Genomic DNA, 24403 nt, shown 5'->3' on the forward strand with positions numbered 1-24403 from the left:
TCCTATCCTCAGTGCAGTGAGCAGCTGGGAGGAGATACTCTTATTCTCCATGGACTTTACAGTGTCCCAGAACATTTTGGAGTTAGTGCTACAGGATGCAAATTTCTGTTTGAAAAAGCTAGCCTTTGCTTTCCTGACTGACTGTGTATATCGGTTGACTTCCCTGAAAAGTTGCATATCACAGGGACTATTCGATGCTAGTGCAGTCCGCCACAGGGTGTTTTTGTGCTGGTCAAGGGCAGTCAAGTCTGGAGTGAACCAAGGGCTATATCTGTTCTTAGTTCTACATTTTTTGAAAGGGGCATGCTTATTTAAGATGGTGAGGAAATTACTTTTAAAGAACGACCAGGCATCCTCTACTGACGGGATGAGGTTAATATCCTTCCAGGATACCCGGGCCAGGTCGATTAGAAAGGCCTGCTCGCAGAAGTGTTTTAGGGAGCGTTTGACAGTGATGAGGGGTGGTCGTTTGACCGCGGACCCATAGCGGATGCAGGCAATGAGTCAATGATCGCTGAGATCCTGGTTGAAGACAGCAGAGGTGTATTTAGAGGGCAGGTTGGTCAGGATGATATCCATGAGGGTGCCCGTGTTTACGGATTTAGGGTTATACCTGGTAGGTTCCATGATAATTTGGGTGAGATTGAGGGCATCTAGTTTAGATTGTAGGGCGGCCGTGGTGTTAAGCATATCCCAATTTAGGTCACCTAGCAGTACGAACTCTGACGATAGATGGGGGCCAATCAATTCACATATGGTGTCCAGGGTACAGCTGGGAGCTGAGCTGGGTCTATAACAAGCGGCAACAGTGAGGGACTTATTTCTGGAGAGATGGATCTTTAAAAAGTAGAAGCTTGAACTGTTTGGGCTAGAGGTCGACCGATTATGATTTTTCAACGCCGATACCGATTATTGGAAGATCAAAAACCGGCGATACCGATTTATTTATAATAATGACAATTACAACAATACTGAATGAACACTTATTTTAACTTTAATATAATACATCAATAAAATCAATTGAGCCTCAACTAAATAATGAAACATGTTCAATTTGGTTTAAATAATGCATATACCTTTGACTATTGGATGTTCGTATAGGCACTATAGTATTGCCAGTGTAACAGTATAGCTTCCGTCCCTCTCCTCGCCCCTACCTGGGCTCGAAACAGGGACACATCAACAACAGCCACCCTCAAAGCATCGTTACCCATCGCTCCACAAAAGCCGCAGCCCTTGCAGAGCAAGGGGAACAACTACTTCAAGGTCTCAGAGCAAGTGACATCACTGATTGAAACGCTATTAGCGAGCACCCCGCTAACTAGTTAGCCAATTCACATCGGTTACACCAGCCTAATCTCGGGAGTTGATAGGCTTGAAGTCATGAAGAGCTGCTGACAAAACACACGAAAGTGCTGTTTGAATGAATGCTTACGAGCCTGCTGCTGCCTACCACCACTCAGTCAGACTGCTCTATCAAATCATAGACTTAATTATAATATAATAACACACAGACATACGAGCCTTAGGTCATTAATATGAAATACGTAACCGTTCCGTATTTTATCTAACGGGTGGCATCCCTAAGTCTAAATATTGCGGTTACATTGCACAACCTTCAATGTTATGTCATAATTATGTACAATTCTGGCAAATTAATTACGGTCTTTGTTAGGAAGAAATGGTCTTCACATAGTTCAACGAGCCAGGCAGCCCAAACTGCTGCATATACCCTGACTCTGTTGCACAGAACGCAAGAGAAGTGACACAATTTCCCTAGTTAAAAGAAATTCATGTTAGCAGGCAATATTAACTAAATATGCAGGTTTAAAAATATACTGCTCAAAAAAATAAAGGGAACACTTAAACAACACATCCTAGATCTGAATGAAAGAAATAATCTTATTAAATACTTTTTTCTTTACATAGTTGAATGTGCTGACAACAAAATCACAAAAATAATCAATGGAAATCCAATTTATCAACCCATGGAAGTCTGGATTTGGAGTCACACAAAATTAAAGTGGAAAACCACACTACAGGCTGATCCAACTTTGATGTAATGTCCTTAAAACAAGTCAAAATGAGGCTCAGTAGTGTATGTGGCCTCCACGACCTCCCTACAACGCCTGGGCATGCTCCTGATGAGGTGGCGGATGGTCTCCTGAGGGATCTCCTCCCAGACCTGGACTAAAGCATCCGCCAACTCCTGGACAGTCTGTTGTGCAACGTGGCGTTGGTGGATGGAGCGAGACATGATGTCCCAGATGTGCTCAATTGGATTCAGGTCTGGGGAACGGACGGGCCAGTCCATAGCATCAATGCCTTCCTCTAGCAGGAACTGCTGACACACTCCAGCCACATGAGGTCTAGCATTGTCTTGCATTAGGAGGAACCCAGGGCCAACCGCACCAGCATATGGTCTCACAAGGGGTCTGAGGAGCTCATCTCGGTACCTAATGGCAGTCAGGCTACCTCTGGCGAGCACATGGAGGGCTGTGCGGCCCCCCAAAGGAATGCCACCCCACACCATGACTGACCCACCGCCAAACCGGTCCTGCTGGAGGATGTTGCAGGCAGCAGAACGTTCTCCACGGCGTCTCCAGACTCTGTCACGGGCTCAGTGTGAACCTGCTTTCATCTGTGAAGAGCACAGGGCGCCAGTGGCGAATTTGCCAATCTTGGTGTTCTCTGGCAAATGCCAAACGTCCTGCACGGTGTTGGGCTGTAAGCACAACCCCCACCTGTGGACGTTGGGCCCTCATACCACCCTCATGGAGTCTGTTTCTGACCGTTTGAGCAGACACGTGCACATTTGTGGCCTGCTGGAGGTCATTTTGCAGGGCTCTGGCAGTGCTTCTCCTGCTCCTCCTTGCACAAAGGCGGAGGTAGCGGTCCTGCTGCTGGGTTGTTGCCCTTCTACGGCCTCCTCCACGTCTCCTGATGTACTGGCCTGTCTCCTGGTAGCGCCTCCATGCTCTGGACACTACGCTGACAGACACAGCAAACCTTCTTGCCACAGCTCGCATTGATGTGCCATCCTGGATGAGCTGCACTACCTGAGCCACTTGTGTGGGTTGTAGACTCCGTCTCATGCTACCACTAGAGTGAAAGCACCGCCAGCATTCAAAAGTGACCAAAACATCAGCCAGGAAGCATAGGAACTGAGAAGTGGTCTGTGGTCCCTACCTGCAGAACCACTCCTTTATTGGGGGTGTCTTGCTAATTGCCTATAATTTCCACCTGTTGTCTATTCCATTTGCACAACAGCATGTGAAATGTATTGTCAATCAGTGTTGCTTCCTAAGTGGACAGTTTGATTTCACAGAAGTGTGATTGACTTGGACTTACATTGTGTTGTTTAAGTGTTCCCTTTATTTTTTTGAGCAGTGTATATACTTGTGTATTGATTTTAAAGAAAGGCATTGATGTTTGTGGTTAGGTACACATTGGTGCAACGACAGTGCTTTTTTCGCGAATGCTCTTGTTAAATCATCACCCGTCGATTATATGCAACACAGGACAAGTTAGATAAACTAGTAATATCATCAACCATGTGTAGTTAACTAGTGATTATGTTAAGATTAAACTTATCTTATAAAAAACGATCAATGCTAGCTAGCAACTTACCTTGGCTTCTTGCTGCACTCGCATAACAGGTAGTCAGCCTGCCATGCAGTCTCCTTGTGGAGTGCAATGTAATCGGCCATGATCGGTGTCCAAAAATGCTGATTACCGATTGTTATGAAAACTTGAAATCGTCCCTAATTATCGGCCATTCCGATTAATCGGTCGACCTCTAGTTTGGGCAAAGACCTGGATAGTATGACAGAACTCTGCAGGCTAACTCCAACCCCTTTAGCAGATCTGTCTTGACGGAAAATGTTGTAGTTAGGGATGGAAATTTCAGAATTTTTGGTGGCCTTCCTAAGCCAGGATTCAGACACGCTAGAACATCAGGGTTGGAGGAGTGTGCTAAAACAGTGAATAAAGCAAACTTGGGGAGGAGGCTTCTGATGTTAACATGTATGAACCCAAGGCTTTTACGGTTACAGAAGTCAACAAATGAGAGCACCTGGGGACACACGGGGCCTGAGTTAACCTCTACATCACCAGAGGAACAGAAGAGGGGTAGAATAAGGGTACGGCTAAAAGCAATAAGAACTGGTCGTCTAGTGCTTTGGGAACAGAGAATAAAAGGAGCACATTTCTGGGCGTGGTAAGATAGATTCAGGGCATAGTGTACAGACAAGGGTATGGTAGAGTGCGAGTACAGTGGAGGTAAACCTAGGTATTGAGTGACGATGAGAGAGGTTGCATCTCTGGAGGCGCCAGTTAAGCTAGGTGCGGTCTCTGCATGTGTGAGGGATGGGACAAGGGGACTATCTGAGGCATGTTGAGTAGGACTAGGGGCTCCGCAGTAAAATAAAACAATGAGAGCTGCCATTAACAACAGTATACAAGGCATATTGACAGAGAGAGGCATAAAGCAATCAAAGGTGTTGATTGGGAGAGCTAAGACAACAACGGGTAAATGGCGATGAATGGGCAGAGAGGGTCAGTTAGCTACACACAGAGCCTGAGTTCGAGGCTGGGGCCAACAGATAAACAAAATGAAGTACCGTGTTAATGAACGGTCCAGTAGGTATCAGCTGTGTAGCCGAGTGATCATAGGGTCCAATGAGCAGCAATAGATGAAACAGGGAGCCATTTAATCACAGCTGGTTGTGATACAGCCTTGAATCGAACCAGGGTCTGTAGTGACGCCTCTAGCACTGAGATGCAGTGCCTTAGACCGCTGAGCCCTTGTGTATGTCGAATTTTATGTTCCTTTTAAATGGCATAGAAAGCCCTTCTTTGCCTTGTTTCTTAGCTCATTCACAGCTTAGTGGAAGTTACCTGTGGCGCTGATGTTTAGGCCGAGGTATGTATAGTTTGTTTTCTAGTCTCTCCCCTCCCCATGTCCACCACCCACTCCTCCATTCCTCTCCCTTCTCGCTCTCCCCTCCTCATTCCTCTCCCCTCCACTCCTTCCCCCTCCTCACCCCCCTCATTCCTCTCCCCTCCCCTCCTTCCCCCTCCTCACCCCCCTCATTCCTCTCCATTCCTCCCCTCTCGCTCTCCCCTCCTCACCCCCTCAATTCCTCCCCCTCTTGCTCTCCCCTCCTCACCCCCTCCATTCCTTCCCCCTCTCCCCTCCTCACCTCCCTCCCCTCCATTCCTCCCCCTCTCGCTCTCCCCTCCTCACCCCCTCAATTCCTTCCCCTCTTGCTCTCCCCTCCTCACCCCCTCCATTCCTTCCCCCTCTCCCCTCCTCACCCCCCTCCACTCCATTCCTCCCCCTCTCTCTCCCCCCTCCACTCCATTCCTCCCCCCTCCACTCCATTCCTCCCCCTCTCTCTCCCCTCCTCACCCATCTTCCTTGTCTGTCTTTCTGACCAGTCTTCTAGCCTGTCGGTCCATAACACTGGTCCTGGTCCTGGTCTTCTTCCAGCTGTAGTAGTACCGGACCAGGCCTGAGACCAGCTTATCAGGCAGCTGGGGGGAGGGGGGGAGACAGAGAGGGAGGGGGGGGGGGGGACAGAGGGAGGGGGGAGGAGACAGAGAGAGGGAGGGGGGAGACAAAGAGAGGGGGGAGAGAGAGAGAGGGAGGGGGTGAGATTAAAATTACACTCTGGTTCTATTTTGAAGACTGACATTCAGCTCACCTCCAAGAACAACGTGGCTGGAGCTCTACTCACGCTGCCCAACAGTTACGCTCCAGGTTAAACAGGGTTAAACTGGGTTTTTACAACGCTCCAGTGTAAACAGGGTTAAACAGTGTTTTTACAACGCTCCAGTGTAAACAGGGTTAAACAGGGTTTTTACAAGGCTCCAGTGTAAACAGGTTTTTTACAAGGCTCCAGTGTAAACAGGGTTAAACAGGGTTTTTACAACGCTCCAGTGTAAACAGGGTTTTTACAAGGCTCCAGTGTAAACAGGGTTTTTACAAGGCTCCAGTGTAAACAGGGTTAAACAGGGTTAAACAGGGTTTTTACAAGGCTCCAGTGTAAACAGTGTAAACAGGGTTTTTACAACGCTCCAGTGTAAACAGGGTTTTTACAACGCTCCAGTGTAAACAGGGTTTTTACAAGGCTCCAGTGTAAACAGGGTTTTTACAACGCTCCAGTGTAAACAGGGTTTTTACAACGCTCCAGTGTAAACAGGGTTAAACAGGGTTTTTACAAGGCTCCAGTGTAAACAGGGTTTTTACAACGCTCCAGTGTAAACAGTGTAAACAGGGTTTTTACAACACTCCAGTGTAAACAGGGTTTTTACAAGGCTCCAGTGTAAACAGGGTTTTTACAAGGCTCCAGTGTAAACAGGGTTTTTACAACGCTCCAGTGTAAACAGGGTTAAACAGGGTTAAACAGGGTTTTTACAAGGACTGACATTCAGCTCACCTCCAAGAACAACGTGGCTGGAGCTGTACTCACGCTGCCCAACAGTTACGCTCCAGGTTAAACAGGGTTAAACTGGGTTTTTACAACGCTCCAGTGTAAACAGGGTTAAACAGTGTTTTTACAACGCTCCAGTGTAAACAGGGTTAAACAGGGTTTTTACAAGGCTCCAGTGTAAACAGGTTTTTTACAAGGCTCCAGTGTAAACAGGGTTAAACAGGGTTTTTACAACGCTCCAGTGTAAACAGGGTTTTTACAAGGCTCCAGTGTAAACAGGGTTTTTACAAGGCTCCAGTGTAAACAGGGTTAAACAGGGTTAAACAGGGTTTTTACAAGGCTCCAGTGTAAACAGTGTAAACAGGGTTTTTACAACGCTCCAGTGTAAACAGGGTTTTTACAAGGCTCCAGTGTAAACAGGGTTTTTACAAGGCTCCAGTGTAAACAGGGTTTTTACAACGCTCCAGTGTAAACAGGGTTTTTACAACGCTCCAGTGTAAACAGGGTTAAACAGGGTTTTTACAAGGCTCCAGTGTAAACAGGGTTTTTACAACGCTCCAGTGTAAACAGTGTAAACAGGGTTTTTACAACACTCCAGTGTAAACAGGGTTTTTACAAGGCTCCAGTGTAAACAGGGTTTTTACAAGGCTCCAGTGTAAACAGGGTTTTTACAACGCTCCAGTGTAAACAGGGTTAAACAGGGTTAAACAGGGTTTTTACAAGGATCCAGTGTAAACAGTGTAAACAGGGTTTTTACAAGGCTCCAGTGTAAACAGGGTTTTTACAAGGCTCCAGTGTAGTTCCCCAGTAAGTGTCCTCACCATCTGTTGTATGCGATGGAAGCTCTTGCCATGGAAGCTGAAGGCCTGTTCAAACAGGACCTTGTCCTCTATGGTCCACTCCTCAGGAAAGGGAGTGAAGTTAGCCAGGTCAGCAAGGGAACACTCCACATCATGTTTATGCCACAGCAACATCCCCAGGGCCTGGACAGACAGACAGAGAGCAGTGACATTAAGAGACGGGGCCTGGCCAGACAGAGAGAGAGCAGTGACATTTAGAGACAGGGCCTGGCCAGACAGAGAGAGAGCAGTGACATTTAGAGACAGGGCCTGGCCAGACAGAGAGAGAGCAGTGACATTAAGAGACAGGGCCTGGCCAGACAGAGAGAGAGCAGTGACATTTAGAGACAGGGCCTGGCCAGACAGACAGAGAGCAGTGACATTTAGAGACAGGGCCTGGACAGACAGAGAGCAGTGACATTTAGAGACAGGGCCTGGCCAGACAGACAGACAGAGAGCAGTGACATTTAGAGACAGGGCCTGGCCAGACAGACTGAGAGCAGTGACAGTTAGAGACAGGGTGTGGACAGACAGATAGAGAGCAGTGACATTTAGAGACAGGGCCTGGCCAGACAGACAGAGAGCAGTGACATTTAGAGACCGGGCCAGACAGACAGACAGAGAGCAGTGACATTTAGAGACAGGGCCTGGACAGAGAGAGAGCAGTGACATTTAGAGACAGGGCCTGGCCAGACAGACAGAGAGCAGTGACATTTAGAGACAGGGCCTGGCCAGACAGAGAGAGCAGTGACATTTAGAGACCGGGTCAGACAGACAGACAGAGAGCAGTGACATTTAGAGACAGGGCCTGGACAGAGAGAGAGCAGTGACATTTAGAGACAGGGCCTGGCCAGACAGACAGAGAGCAGTGACATTTAGAGACAGGGCCTGGCCAGACAGAGCAGTGACATTTAGAGACAGGGCCTGGCTAGACAGATAGAGAGCAGTGACATTTAGACAGGGCCAGACAGAGAGACAGACAGACAGACAGAGAGCAGTGACATTTAGAGACAGGGCCTGGCCAGACAGAGAGCAGTGACATTTAGAGACAGGGCTTGGCCAGACAGACAGAGAGCAGTGACATTTAGAGACAGGGCCTGGCCAGACAGAGAGAGAGCAGTGACATTTAGAGACAGGGCCAGACAGAGAGAGAGCAGTGACATTTAGAGACAGGGCCTGGCCAGACAGAGAGAGAGCAGTGACATTTAGAGACAGGGCCTGGCCAGACAGAGAGAGAGCAGTGACATTTAGAGACAGGGCCTGGCCAGACAGAGAGCAGTGACAATTAGAGACAGGGTGTGGACAGACAGACAGAGAGCAGTGACATTTAGACAAAGAGACCTGGCCAGACAGAGCAGTGACATTTAGACCAGGGGCCTGGACAGACAGAGAGAGAGCAGTGACCTTTTGACCCAGGGGAGGGGAACAGACTGGAGGATGAATTCCCAGTGTCACCCTCTTCCCTATATAGTGCATTATTTTGAACCAGAGCTCTATGAGGTAACTACACAGAACAGAAATATAAAACGCAAAGTGTTGGTCCCATGTTCCATGAGCTGAAATAAAAGATCCCAGAAATTTCCCATATGCACAAAATGCTTATTTCACTCAAATTTGTGAACAAATTTGTTTACATCCCTGTTAGTGAGCATTTCTACTTTGCCAAAATAATCCATCCACCTGACAGGTGTGGCATATCAAGAAGCTGATTAAAACAGCACGATCATTACACAGGTGCACCGTGTGCTGGGGGACAATAAAAAGGCAATTTTAAAAAATGTGCAGTTTTGTCACACAACACAAGTTTTGAGGGAGTGTGAAATTTGTTTGCTGACTCCAGGATTGTCCACCAGAGCTGTTGCCAGAGAATTTAACGTTAATTTCTCTACCATAAGCTGCCTCTGTCTTTTAACCTGTCTGGGCTAGGGGGCAGTATTTTCACGGCCGGATGAAAAACGTACCCAATTTAAACAGGTTACTACTCTGGCCCGGAAACTAGAATATGCATATTATTAGTAGATTGGATAGAAAACACTCTGAAGTTTCTAAAACTGTTTGAATGGTGTCTGTGAGTATAACAGAACTCATATGGCAGGCAAAAACCTGAGAAAAATTCAACCAGGAAGTGGAGGATCTGAGAATTGTAGTTCTTTCTAGTCCCTTTCGAAACTACAGTATCTGTGGGGTCACGTTGCACTTCCTAAGGCTTCCATTGGCTGTCAAAAGCCTTCAGAAAGTTGTTTCAGCATTCTCCTGTCACTGGGCAGATAATAGGAGCTCAGTCACTGAGTGGACTGCCTGGGGACAAAGGGATTGGATATGCGCGGTCCCGCGAACGCGCTGTTCCTTCTTTTTCTCCTTGAATGAATACGCTATTGTCCGGTTGGAATATTATCGCAATTTTACGTTAAAAATACCATAAAGATTGATTTTAAACAGTATTTGACATGCTTCTAAGTACGGTAATGGAACATTTTGACTTTTTGTGTCTCGAATTGCGCTTGCGCGGTATGCCTTTGGATAGTGACCTGAACGCACGAATCAAACTGAGGTATTTGGACATAAATATGGATTATTTCGAACAAAAACAACATTTCTTGTGGAAGTAGCAGCCCTGGGAGTGCATTCTGACGAAGATCAGCAAAGGTAAGAGAATATTTATAATACTAATTCTGAGTTTAGGTGACCCCGAATTTAGCGGGTGTCTGTATAGCTTGCTGTGATGGCGAGCTATGTACTCAGAATATTGAAAAATATGCTTTCTCCGTAAAGCTATTTTAAAATCTGACACAGTACTGTATCTATAATTCTCATGTATTTTGTCAACGTTTATGATGAGTATTTTTGTAAATTCACCGGAAGTTTTTGGTGGGAATGCATTTTCTGAACATCACGCGCCAATGTAAAATGCTGTTGTTGGATATAAATATGAACTTTATCAAACAAAACATACATGTATTGTGTAACATGATGTCCTAGGAGTGTCATCTGATGAAGATCGTCAAAGGTTAGTGCTTCATTTAGCTGTGTTTTGGGTTTTTGTGACATATATCCTTGCTTGGAAAATGGCTGTGTGGTTATTTTTGTCTATGTACTCTCCTAACATAATCTAATGTTTTGCTTTCGCTGTAAAGCCTTTTTAAAATTGGACAATGTGGTTGGATTATGGAGAAGTGTATCTTTAAAATGGTGTAAAATAGTCGTATGTTTGAGAAATTGAAATTATTAGATTGAGGTTTTGTATTTCGCGCCATGCTGTTCCATTGGATGTTGGCTAGGCGTTCCGGTAGTGGAACGTCTGTCCTCAACAGGATAAGCTACGGACAACGAACACAATTGCATTTTATCTTTGGTAATTTCTATCGCCGCCATCACCTCATGTTTCAGCAGGATAATACACAACCCCATATCGCAAGGATCTGTACACAATTCCTGGAAGCTGAAAATGTCCCAGTTCTTCCATGGCCTGCATACTCACCAGACATGTCACCCATTGAGCATGTTTGGGATGCTCTGGATCGACTTGTACGACAGCGTGTTACAGTTCCCACCAATATCCAGCAACTTCGCACAGCCATTGAAGAGGAGTGGGACAACATTCCACAGGCCACAATCACCAGCCTGATCAACTCTATGTGAAGGAGATGGGTCGCGCTGCATGAGGTAAATGGTCACACCAGATACTGACTGGTTTTCTGATCCACACCTCTACCTTTATTTAAGGCATCTGTGACCAACAGATGCATATCTGTATGTGAAATCCATAGATTAGCACCTAATTTTTTTTTAATTGACTGATTTCCTTGTGAACTGTAACTCAGTAAAATCTTTGAAATGTTTTGTTTCTATTTGTTCAGTATATTTACTGTTTGTATAAAGTTTGATTGATTGAGTGTACCTGTTCCATGTTGTAGCCATGCTTCTCTTTAGCCATCAGAATATACTCATCCACTGGGGGGAGAGAGCAGAGAGAGAGGAGAGAGGAGAGAAAGAGAGAGAGCAGAGAGAGAGGAGAGAAATAGCAGAGAGAGAGCAGAGAGAGAGAGCAGAGAGAGAAAGAGCGAGAGCAAGAGAGCAGAGAATTGTTTATTTCACTTTTGTTTATTATCTACTTCACTTGCTTTGGCTATGTTAACATGTGTTTCCCATGCTAATAAAGCCCTTAAATTGAATTGAGAGAGCGCAGAGAGAAGAGAGACAGCAGAGAGAGACAGCAGAGAGAGAGAGAGCAGAGAATTTTTAAATAACTGTCAGCTAATAGTATAGTGTGTGTTTACACATGGCGTCAGAGATGAGGCTGTTGGGGCACCACACCAGCATACTCCTCTGCTCCTTCTCATTGTAGCGGCTTGGAGTGTCTGTGCACACACACACACACACACACACACATTAGTCATACATTCCTTATTTTCTCTCACTCCATCTGTCACATACACAGCCAAATAATCAAATCCCCCTCCCCTCTCTGGTACCTGGGTTTAACTCAGGTATCTGTGCCTGGTAGTCTCCTCCCACTCGAATCATACTGTCTGTGGAGAGAGAGAAAATAGGGATGAGTGGAGGAATAGAGACATCAGCAGAGAGAGTATTAGCAATAAGCCCAGAGAGAGAGAACTAACGATAAGCCCAGAGAGAGTATTAGCAATAAGCCCAGAGAGAGAGAGAGAACTAACGATAAGCCCAGAGAGCGTATTAGCAATAAGCCCAGAGAGAGAGAGAGAACTAACGATAAGCCCAGAGAGCGTATTAGCAATAAGCCCAGAGAGAGAGAAAGAGTACTAACGATAAGCCCAGAGAGAGTGTTAGCGATAAGCCCAGAGAGAGTGTTAGCGATAAGCCCAGAGAGAGAGAGAACTAGCGATAAGCCCAGAGAGAGAGAACTAGCGATAAGCCCAGAGAGAGAGAACTAGCGATAAGCCCAGAGAGAGAGAACTAGCGATAAGCCCAGAGAGAGAGAGCGAGAGATTTAGCAATAAGCCCAGAGAGAGAGAGCGAGAGATTTAGCGATAAGCCCAGAGAGAGAGAGCGAGAGATTTAGCGATAAGCCCAGAGAGAGAGAGCGAGAGATTTAGCGATAAGCCCAGAGAGAGAGAGCGAGAGATTTAGCGATAAGCCCAGAGAGAGAGAGCGAGAGATTTAGCGATAAGCCCAGAGAGAGAGCGAGAGATTTAGCGATAAGCCCAGAGAGAGAGAGCGAGAGATTTAGCGATAAGCCCAGAGAGGGAGAGCGAGAGATTTAGCGATAAGCCCAGAGAGGGAGAGCGAGAGATTTAGCGATAAGCCCAGAGAGGGAGAGCGAGAGATTTAGCGATAAGCCCAGAGAGGGAGAGCGAGAGATTTAGCGATAAGCCCAGAGAGGGAGAGCGAGAGATTTAGCGATAAGCCCAGAGAGGGAGAGCGCGCCAGTTAGCGATAAGCCGAGAGGGAGAGCGCGCCAGTTAGCGATAAGCCCAGAGAGGGAGAGCGCGCCAGTTAGCGATAAGCCCAGAGAGGGAGAGCGCGCCAGTTAGCGATAAGCCCAGAGAGGGAGAGCGCGCCAGTTAGCGATAAGCCCAGAGAGGGAGAGCGCGCCAGTTAGCGATAAGCCCAGAGAGGGAGAGCGCGCCAGTTAGCGATAAGCCCAGAGAGGGAGAGCGCGCCAGTTAGCGATAAGCCCAGAGAGATAGCGCGCGCCAGTTAGCGATAAGCCCAGAGAGATAGCGCGCGCCAGTTAGCGATAAGCCCAGAGAGAGAGCGCGCGCCAGTTAGCGATAAGCCCAGAGAGAGAGCGCGCGCCAGTTAGCGATAAGCCCAGAGAGAGAGCGCGCGCCAGTTAGCGATAAGCCCAGAGAGAGAGCGCGCGCCAGTTAGCGATAAGCTCAGAGAGAGAGCGCGCGCCAGTTAGCGATAAGCTCAGAGAGAGAGCGCGCGCCAGTTAGCGATAAGCTCAGAGAGAGAGCGCGCGCCAGTTAGCGATAAGCCCAGAGAGAGAGCGCGCGCCAGTTAGCGATAAGCTCAGAGAGAGAGCGCGCGCCAGTTAGCGATAAGCTCAGAGAGAGAGCGCGCGCCAGTTAGCGATAAGCTCAGAGAGAGAGCGCGCGCCAGTTAGCGATAAGCTCAGAGAGAGAGCGCGCGCCAGTTAGCGATAAGCTCAGAGAGAGAGCGCGCGCCAGTTAGCGATAAGCTCAGAGAGAGAGCGCGCGCCAGTTAGCGATAAGCTCAGAGAGAGAGCGCGCGCCAGTTAGCGATAAGCTCAGAGAGAGAGCGCGCGCCAGTTAGCGATAAGCTCAGAGAGAGAGCGCGCGCCAGTTAGCGATAAGCCCAGAGAGAGAGCACGCGCCAGTTAGCGATAAGCCCAGAGAGAGAGCGCGCGCCAGTTAGCGATAAGCTCAGAGAGAGAGCGCGCGCCAGTTAGCGATAAGCTCAGAGAGAGAGCGCGCGCCAGTTAGCGATAAGCTCAGAGAGAGAGCGCGCGCCAGTTAGCGATAAGCTCAGAGAGAGAGCGCGCGCCAGTTAGCGATAAGCTCAGACAGATAGCGCGCGCCAGTTAGCGATGAGAGCGCGCGCCAGTTAGCGATGAGAGCGCGCGCCAGTTAGCGATGAGAGCGCGCGCCAGTTAGCGATGAGAGCGCGCGCCAGTTAGCGATGAGAGCGCGCGCCAGTTAGCGATGAGAGCGCGCGCCAGTTAGCGATGAGAGCGCGCGCCAGTTAGCGATAAGCCCAGTTAGCGATAAGCCCAGAGAGAGCGCGCGCGCGATTTAGCGATAAGCCCAGAGAGAGAGAGAGAGAGAGAGAGCGCGGGTTAGCGATAAGCCCAGAGAGAGAGAGAGAGAGCGCGCGAGTTAGCGATAAGCCTAGAGAGAGAGAGAGCGCGCGCGAGTTAGCGATAAGCCCAGAGAGAGAGAGCGCGCGAGTTAGCGATAAACCCAGAGAGAGGGAGAGCGCGATTTAGCAATAAGCCCAGAGAGAGAGAGAGCGCGCGAGTTAGCGATAAGCCCAGAGCGATAAGCACAGACGAGCAGAAAGAGAGATTTGTCTCAGGCTGTTGGCGGTAGGTGTACCCGATTCAGCTGCCATGCTCTCTGGGTAGGCCAACTGTTGCCATTTTGAACCATTTCATGTATGAGGGCACAAACTCTGCCTTCCTGGCGGGCCCAGAGAGCAAATCAAGTGCACTATAGGCCTACCGCTGGCCAATCGGATGGCTCAGATGACCGTGTCTGCAGTAATGTAGCATGGCATAAAAGAAAGCTACTGTGAGATTTCAAGATGTTTAAATCCACGGCTAGAGAGAGACTGTCAACGAATACAGCAAAGATGATACTGTGAGATTTCAAGATGTTTCAATCCACGGCTAGAGAGAGACTGTCAACGAATACAGCAAAGATGATACTGTGAGATTTCAAGATGTTTCAATCCACGGCTAGAGAGAGACTGTCAACGAATACAGCAAAGATGATACTGTGAGATTTCAAGATGTTTCAATCCACGGCTAGAGAGAGACTGTCAACGAATACAGCAAAGATGATACTGTGAGATTTCAAGATGTTTCAATCCACGGCTAGAGAGAGACTGTCAACGAATACAGCAAAGATGATACTGTGAGATTTCAAGATGTTTCAATCCACGGCTAGAGAGAGACTGTCAACGAATACAGCAAAGATGATACTGTGAGATTTCAAGATGTTTCAATCCATGACTAGAGAGAGACTGTCAACGAATACAGCAAAGATGATACTGTGAGATTTCAAGATGTTTCAATCCATGACTAGAGAGAGACTGTCAACGAATACAGCAAAGAGCTGCTGTTTTTATGACTGACTTCATGTTTAAACTTCTTACTCAGCACTGTCAACACTTTGTATTCAACACTTTTATAAGCCATAAAATCACGTTCTTCCTACTTCCACTCGGCGCTACAACAAGCAGTGCAGCAGTAATGAATGAGTAGGAAAGTGTATGTATAGGCTGTTGTTGTCGTTATTATTAGTGGATTGGGTCTTTAATGTCAAGGACCTGCTGTTTTCGACTCTCTCTCTCAACCGCACCTGCTGTCTCTAACTCTGAATGATCGGCTTTGAAAAGCCAACTGACATTTACTCCTGAGGTGCTGACCTGTTGCACCCTCTACAACCACTGTGATTATTATTATTTAACCCTGCTGGTCATCTATGAACATTTGAACATCTTGGCCATGTTCTGTTATAATCTCCACCGGCACAGCCAGAAGAGGACTGGCCACCCCTCAGAGCCTGGTTCCTCTCTAGGTTTCTTCCTAGGTTCCTGCCTTTCTAGGGAGTTTTTCCTAGCCACCGTGCTTCTACACCTGCATTGCTTGCTGTTTGGGGTTTTAGGCTGTTTTCTGTATAGCATTTTGTGACATCTGCTGATGTAAAAAGGACTTTATAAATACATTTGATTGATTGATTTCACTTTCTCTGTTCACAGGAGTGTTTGAATGAATGTTTACATGAAGCAGAAACAATGTGGTGCAACTCGAGTTTTGCCATCAGCTGGAAGACGGTGTCCCCTTTTAGGTCAGTGTCAGTGGAGGAAAAAGAGAGCGGAGAGATGTTGAGGTGGACCATCACTCTGCTGTTCTCTCCCTCCGCTGAGACTGACCATCAGATGCAGGCACCATCAGCCCAGTAAAATAAAAAGCACATGATTTAAAAATGTATGCTCACTCAGCTGTGTTTCACAAGTAATACAACAACAACGGATCTATTACCGGTGTGATCATATAGCCTACCTCAAATGTAGAAATATACATTTTAAGAAATGTCCCGAACAACAATGCATTGGCAGGGCAATTCAAGCAAAACCAACATGCAGTGATAATGCATTGGGCCTATAGCTTCCTTCCGTTTTTTTTTTTAAGTCATGCTATTAAAAAAACAGAAATCTGAGCGGTAGATCTCAGCTTGCATTTTGACTCAAAGTGATATTGACTCAGAAAAATAAGGTTGGTGACCAATGTTCTAGAGTTTTTCCCTGTTAACACCATCAATGTGGTAATTGTGATCGACTGGACACAATATTAGCCACTTTCAATGCAACACACCTGGGAATTCTTTTTCTTCTCAAAACTATGGAAAGTATTTTGTTGTAGGACTCTATTGTATAGACATGCACTATTCAGCACAGACTAGTGCACCATAACCAATCAGAGCTGCAGTAGGCCTATATGCATATAGCCCATTGCCAAATATGGATCTGTGCCAGGCACTTTGAACTGGACTGTGTTTCCAGTATGAGCGGCCGTGAGTAGATGCGCTTGTTTTGAGATCAAAGTGAGAGCTGCATGTAGCCACGTGTTCACATTTTGTTCATATCCTTTACTAGTTAGTGAGTTATTAGTCCAGTTATAGATCATATGTAGTCAGCAATGGGGGAGTGATTGACTCCTACAAGAGCACAAAATGTATACATTTCTAGACATCTTGTAAAAGCCAGTCAGGTAAAGAATTTTTTTTTTGTCTTAAAAGGGGCAGTGTTGTATTTTGAGACCTTCTTGAATAAGCTAAGTAGCCAATAGGTAATTTATCACATTCTCTGTAATAATGGTATGGGAATAATAATGCATTTTATTTTTTAAAGTGGTATCTTGCATCAAACAACATTTTCAGTCACCTCCTTGTCTGAAGGACAAGTGGATCAACAGGTTAATGTCAAGCCCTGCATGAAATTTTTTCATAAGTCTAATGGAATGTAGGCCACTGAATGATAGAACAGCTGTTTCCATGTTGAAATGTTATGGGATGCATTTTCTCCATTGTGTTCGATTCCAGGCTGCATCACAACCGGCCGTGATTGGTAGTCCCACAGGGCGGCGCACAATTGGCCCAGCGTCGTCCAGGGTTTGGCCGCCGGTAGGCAGTCATTGTAAATAAGAATTTGTTCTTAACTGACTCGCCTAGTTAAATAAAGGTTCATTAAATAAAATGAAAGGCCACTCTGTTAGGCCTACATTATGATCAAATATCATCAGTAAACTACACGGCCACTGTGAAACCTGTAACTTAATGGGGGTACAGCCTCAGTGCCTGTAACTTAATGGGGGTACAGCCTCAGTGCCTGTAACTTAATGGGGGTACAGCCTCAGTGCCTGTAACTTAATGGGGGTACAGCCTCAGTGCCTGTAACTTAATGGGGGTACAGACTCAGTGCCTGTAACTTAATGGGGGTACAGACTCAGTGCCTGTAACTTAATGGGGGTACAGACTCAGTGCCTGTAACTTAATGGGGGTACAGACTCAGTGCCTGTAACTTAATGGGGGTACAGCCTCAGTGCCTGTAACTTAATGGGGGTACAGCCTCAGTGCCTGTAACTTAATGGGGGTACAGCCTCAGTGCCTGTAACTTAATGGGGGTACAGCCTCAGTGCCTGTAACTTAATGGGGGTACAGCCTCAGTGCCTGTAACTTAATGGGGGTACAGCCTCAGTGCCTGTAACTTAATGGGGGTACAGCCTCAGTGCCTGTAACTTAATGGGGGTACAGCCTCAGTGCCTGTAACTTAATGGGGGTACAGCCTCAGTGCCTGTAACTTAATGGGGGTACAGCCTCAGTGCCTGTAACTTAATGGGGGTACAGCCTCAGTGCCTGTAACTTAATGGGGGTACAGACTCAGTGCCTGTAACTTAATGGGGGTACAGACTCAGTGCCTGTAACTTAATGGGGGTACAGCCTCAGTGCCTGTAACTTAATGGGGGTACAGCCTCAGTGCCTGTAACTTAATGGGGGTACAGCCTCAGTGCCTGTAACTTAATGGGGGTACAGCCTCAGTGCCTGTAACTTAATGGGGGTACAGCCTCAGTGCCTGTAACTTAATGGGGGTACAGCCTCAGTGCCTGTAACTTAATGGGGGTACAGCCTCAGTGCCTGTAACTTAATGGGGGTACAGCCTCAGTGCCTGTAACTTAATGGGGGTACAGCCTCAGTGCCTGTAACTTAATGGGGGTACAGACTCAGTGCCTGTAACTTAATGGGGGTACAGCCTCAGTGCCTGTAACTTAATGGGGGTACAGCCTCAGTGCCTGTAACTTAATGGGGGTACAGACTCAGTGCCTGTAACTTAATGGGGGTACAGACTCAGTGTTCACACTAAAGGCGCGCTGGAAGTTGCATATTTCTTAAACGGAAGCAAACAGAACGAAATGGGGAGGGACTGTGTTTGTCTGTTGTGAACTCTTCCGTGCTTTTGTTTGAGCGTGTGTGTGTGTGTGTGTGTGTATTTTCCTGTCCTGAACTGAGTTGGTATGCAGACAGTAAGAGTCTGATGAGACGCTAGTGAGCACGATTACAAGCACACAATAATGACATTTATTGTGGATAGTTAGATTAATATAATAGTTTGATTAAAACTTGTACCGTAAATTCCGGACTATAAGCCGCAACTTTTTTCCCACGCTTTGAACCTCGTGGCTTAAACAATGACGCGGCTAATATATGGATTTTTCCCGCTTTCAATTTTTTTTTAAATATTCTGTGACGTGCTCAGTTTTTTGGCGGCATGAAGCTTTCATTAGACCAATGAAATTGCCGAACGGGTTAAGGTCAAACAACTTTTTTGTTTACTGTTTAGATTAAATCGAGCGCTCTCCAACTTCCGATCATTCTGATTACGGTAGTCATTTTGTCACCCTCATCATGGCAAAGACACGGAGAAATGCATATGATGCAGCTTTCAAGTTGAAGGCGATTGATCTGGCTGTTGGAAAAGGAAATTGAGCTGCTGCACGGGAGCTTGGTCTTAATGAGTCGATGATAAGACGTTGGAAACAGCAGCGTGAGGAATTGACAAAAAGACAACTAAAGCTTACTGCTAATTTTTTATTTTTTGTTACAAGCCGTGTTTCGTTAAAGCCTATTTATTTTTGTTACAAGCCGTGTTTCGTTAAAGCCTGTGTAAAGTTCATTTGTTTCAATGTACCGGTAGGCACCTGCGGCTTATAGACATGTGCGGCTTATTTATGTTCAAAATAATATATATTTTTTTTAATTCAGTGGGTGCGGCTTATATTCAGGTGCGCTTAATAGTCCGGAAATTACGGTACATGCTTTGAAAGAACAATTTCTCTAATAATCCTGTTTACACGGACACATCTGAGATCAGGCTGCCTGGTGGGACTTATGATAAATGCAGAAAAATCACCAATCAAAATAAACTTTCTACCATTTTGCCAGTGTACCCGAATTTGTCCAACAGAAACTTGTTTTAGTTGCAAAAATGAAACATTTCAACTGTTTGTGTGTGTGTGTTTATATGTGTGTGTGTGTGTGTATGTATATATGTGTGTGTGTGTGTGTGTGTGTGTATGTATATGTGCGTGTGTGTGTGTGCGCACCGTGAGCGTGCTCCTCATCGCTGCTGTCCTCCTCCGAGTGTTGGTTGTTTCCATTGGTTTTAGCCCTGCTCCTAGACAGAACGCTGCTCCCCGATCGCTCCATCACCGAGGGCATACTGCAACACACACACACACTACATCACCGAGGGCATACTGCAACACACACACACACACTACATCACCGAGGGCATACTGCAACACACACACACACACACACACTACATCACCGAGGGCATACTGCAACACACACACACACACACACACACACACACACACATCACCGAGGGCATACTGCAACACACACACACACACACTACATCACCGAGGGTATACTGCAACACACACACACACACACACTACATCACCGAGGGCATACTGCAACACACACACACACACACTACATCACCGAGGGCATACTGCAACACACACACACACTACATCACCGAGGGCATACTGCAACACACACACCACACTCCATCACCGAGGGCATACTGCAACACACACACATACTCCATCACCGAGGGCATACTGCAACACAAAAGCACACACTCCATCACCGAGGGCATACTGCAACACACACACACACACACTCCATCACCGAGGGCATACTGCAACACACACACACTCCATCACCGAGGGCATACTACAACACACACACACACACTACATCACCGAGGGCATACTGCAACACACACACACACTACATCACCGAGGGCATACTGCAACACACACACACACACACACACACACACCACACTCCATCACCGAGGGCATACTGCAACACACACACACACTCCATCACCGAGGGCATACTGCAACACACACACACACTCCATCACCGAGGGCATACTGCAACACACACACACACTCCATCACCGAGGGCATACTGCAACACACACACACATTCCATCACCGAGGGCATACTGCAACACACACACACTCCATCACCGAGGGCATACTGCAACACACACACACTACATCACCGAGGGCATACTGCAACACACACACACACACACACTACATCACCGAGGGCATACTGCAACACACACACACACTACATCACCGAGGGCATACTGCAACACACACACACACTACATCACCGAGGGCATACTGCAACACACACACACACTACATCACCGAGGGCATACTGCAACACACACACACACTACATCACCGAGGGCATACTGCAACACACACACTACATCACCGAGGGCATACTGCAACACACACACTACATCACCGAGGGCATACTGCAACACACACACACTACATCACCGAGGGCATACTGCAACACACACACACTACATCACCGAGGGCATACTGCAACACACACACACTACATCACCGAGGGCATACTGCAACACACACACACTACATCACCGAGGGCATACTGCAACACACACACACTACATCACCGAGGGCATACTGCAACACACACACACACACTACATCACCGAGGGCATACTGCAACACACACACACACACACACACACTACATCACCGAGGAAAAGTCTTGTCACCAATCAGCATTAACTCAACCCAGCAACAAAATACCAAACATCCAAAGCCCTCAGTATAGCAGAGATGAACAATCTGTTTTCTACTAGTACACGTACATGCACACTAATAATTCAATATGAAACTGATTATGGCAGTAGGCCGAGTACGGCATCAGACATGTAAAAACTTTTACTCTCCTAAAAAAGGGTGTGAGATCATAATTTATGTAAGAATACGCCGATTTAAAACACTGTTTTTAAGAGTAATCTTTCAAATGATTAGGACATGGAAACACCTTTTTAAGCAGAGTCCCAGCGCTGTGTGTTTGACCTGTACATGTGCCAACACCAGCAGTTCAAGACTCGCTCTCTCTCTCGTGCAAGTGAAGTGAGTTCAGAACAACTGAAAGTATCTTATCTTTGAAATAGTTTTCACATACAAACTTTTATCTGTCCGAACTCTGAATAAAATGTTCTTCCCAAAAATAACATGGTCAGTGTGGTAGAGCGTTTATTTTGATTGGTGATTTTTCGGCATTTATCACAAGTCTCATCAGGCTGCCTGATTTCAGATGTGTCCATGTAAACAGGATTATTAGGGAAATTGTTGTTCTTGCAAAGCATTTAAACATTTTAAACAAATGTTTATATTAAAATCAGACTATCCACAATCAATCACATTATTGTGTGCAATGTAACCGTGTTCACTGCTGTCTCATTCTCATCAGCCTGTTACTGTCTGGTTATCAACACCAACTGTTCATAATAGCAAAAATACACACATATACCAACCTGGTCTCAGAGCATTTCGTATTATTCTGTACGTAAATCCAAGATACTCCATTTAGTACGTTATGTATCAATTTGTGGACGTCCATCACTCCATTTCGTATGATATGTTACGAATTACAATTAGTATTATAAACGTTACGAATTTTCAATAAGTAGTTAGCGGTGTCCCGTGTGGCTCAGTTGGTAGAGCATGGTGTTTGCAACACCAGGGTTGTGGGTTCGTTTCCCACAGGGGACCAGTACGGGAAAAGAAATGTATGCATTCACTACTGTAAGTCGCTCTGGATAAGAGCGTCTGCTATATGACTAAAATGTAAATGTAGTTAGCGATCCTTATGTAACCATCTGTTTTATTTAATCATACAAAAACATCACACTAAATGGAACATCTCTGAGATACGTACAGAATAATACTAAATTATCTGAGACCAGGTTGCATATACACACACACAATCAAACAAAAGCAATTTAGCGTTCACAACAGACAAATAACACAGTTGCACATGATCCACATGTATTAGGCTACACAAACGAGGAGTCACACGTTCAACTATCAAGTGGGGAAACATCAAAACACACCACACACACACAGCCTATGCAACACTATGTGTGTGTGGTGTGAAGTTAGTAAGATTTGAGGTAAGTTTTCTGTCTAACGTTCGTGCTGTGACAAAAGACTTGACGTCACCTCAGGACAAGACATCTTCCGGTTTCAAATATTCCCGTTAAACCGACCCCAAGTCGGTGTGAAACAAACTCTACATACAGTTATCAAATTAGTTGTACATTCAATACCTGTCCATTTTTGGGAGGGGGGTACATTTTGTCGAAAAATGGGTCAGTCAACAAGAGCCGAGTTCCACACAATGTAAGACATCATCAAAGTTCACTTAACTGTAATATCACAACACTACAATTGTAGGACGTATGTTTTTGTTGTTGTGATAATAACCTTACAAGCCTAATTTAAGAAAATGATTCATTGTAATACTGATTAAAAACACCACTGAAATACAATATTGCAGTAGTATAATTTTCAGCCTCATTCACAATGCTGTTGGCCTTTGTCTACTAGCCTGATGCAGGTCCAAGACACACAAACGGTGCCAGTCTGTGTGTAACAGCAAACTCACACTTTAGATTGTAGAATAATCAAGACAACAACAACAAAGTAAATTTCATGGCAACAGAGATGAACTATATGAACAAATATCAAAGTTATTTATCGACATCATGAATGTCCCACCGGTCGCCAAAGCCCGCCCCGTTCACTTTTTGTTTAACTTGATTGATTGATTACATGGACCAGCCAACACATTTCTAACCATCTACGTTAGTTACAACATAACCTTAACAATCTTACCTTAACTTTTAGAAAGAAACTGGCTGACTAGTTACTAAGCTATTTTTCCCTAATCTTAAATAATAACAGCTATTGGAAAGTAATTCATTTGGGACACTCGATAGTTTGAGTGCTACTGGCTAAAAAACACATTCATATCAACCATTAGCTATTTCTAGAAAAGTCTACCATTGGAAACCTTTCCTGGTAACTATTACCAATATGTTGCTTCTAGAAAGCCAGTTTTACAATCCTTATTAAATCAATTATACCGATATTATTATGGGGTTAAGTATCAGTTCAACTCACAATTTACTAAATCTATTTTTCTTTCTCTTATTCTCCAAAAGGGGGGTAAAAATCTTTGTCATAATATCTCATATTCTCGCTGTGCCTCGACTCTCGCTCTCAAACCACATCCACATTAGATGTGACGGGAACACAACAACGTGGGTTCCCATTGAACCGGCTTTAAAAAAAAAAGCATTTAATAAATAATGAAATCTTGTCCCACCTCCGTTCTTCTCCTCCTTTTCCTCCGCCTTCCGTTGATAATATATCTTTCAACTTTCAATCCTTTTGTTATCGCCAGGCTTAACGCCGTTGCTCGGTGTGGGGGGTAGTGGGGGGGTGGGGGGGTAGCTAGTACTATTCCAGTTGTTGGTCGCTACTAGTTGGCGTTGTGAACGTTTTTTTTGGGGGGGGGGGGGGGATTCGTTAAACAAGTCGGTAGAGCAGTTCAATTCAGTAGCTCACCTGCTTATTTTGTGGTCCTCGGGCGTTTTTTTTTCTTCTCTCATTCAAAACTTAGCTACGGCTTTTCTCCACAGCTAATAGGACGCTTAAACTAGAATTTAAAAAATTTAAAAAAAAAAAAAGATTAAAAAATAAACTTCACCTTCAAAACGGCTTAATTTTCATTCATTTGATGCCTAAGTGGGTCTTCGCGTTTACAATAAAACAGCTTGCACCGGTGGAGGAGCGGAGAGAGTGCCGGGAGAACCTAACCAGGCCTCGGAGGGGAGAGGTGTACATCCGCAACCGTCGGATTGCTCCTCGCCTCTCCCTAACTAACTTCAATAGCAGAAAAGTAGTCCCCCCCCCCAGTGCAAGTTGGACAGACATACAAAAAGATGGCTTGTTGTTGGGGAAAATACACGTGCTTG

The 24403-nt window shown here is 45.8% G+C and overlaps 3 protein-coding genes across 8 annotated transcripts in view; 1 reads left to right on the forward strand and 2 right to left on the reverse strand.

Annotated features, from left to right (window-relative positions):
- Positions 1 to 24403, reverse strand: part of LOC115194677 (zinc finger protein 37-like) — a 1069572-nt gene that overhangs the window by 373752 nt on the left and 671417 nt on the right. The window lies entirely within an intron of this gene.
- Positions 1 to 24403, forward strand: part of LOC115194676 (gastrula zinc finger protein XlCGF26.1-like) — a 900659-nt gene that overhangs the window by 265532 nt on the left and 610724 nt on the right. The gene's annotated exons all lie outside the window — the stretch shown is intronic.
- rcor2 (REST corepressor 2) overlaps positions 1 to 24403 on the reverse strand; it is a 39509-nt gene that overhangs the window by 13321 nt on the left and 1785 nt on the right. The window contains exons 1-7 of one of the 6 annotated variants that reach the window (XM_029754575.1): positions 23994 to 24263; positions 19605 to 19720; positions 11749 to 11805; positions 11554 to 11634; positions 11175 to 11227; positions 7259 to 7420; positions 5414 to 5538 (exon numbers count right to left, since the gene is read on the reverse strand). In XM_029754575.1, coding sequence (XP_029610435.1) covers positions 5414 to 5538; positions 7259 to 7420; positions 11175 to 11227; positions 11554 to 11634; positions 11749 to 11805; positions 19605 to 19720; positions 23994 to 24037 — 638 coding nt within the window. In that variant the 5' untranslated portion in view covers positions 24038 to 24263. Of the gene's footprint in view, positions 1 to 5413; positions 5539 to 7258; positions 7421 to 11174; positions 11228 to 11553; positions 11635 to 11748; positions 11806 to 19604; positions 19721 to 23751; positions 23860 to 23993; positions 24264 to 24403 lie in introns of those variants that run through there. The other 5 variants (XM_029754576.1, XM_029754577.1, XM_029754578.1 and 2 more) reach the window with 5 other exon arrangements.

This window comes from Salmo trutta, chromosome 5, assembly GCF_901001165.1.
Source record: "Salmo trutta chromosome 5, fSalTru1.1, whole genome shotgun sequence".
In the NCBI taxonomy this organism is placed as follows: Eukaryota; Metazoa; Chordata; class Actinopteri; order Salmoniformes; family Salmonidae; genus Salmo; species Salmo trutta.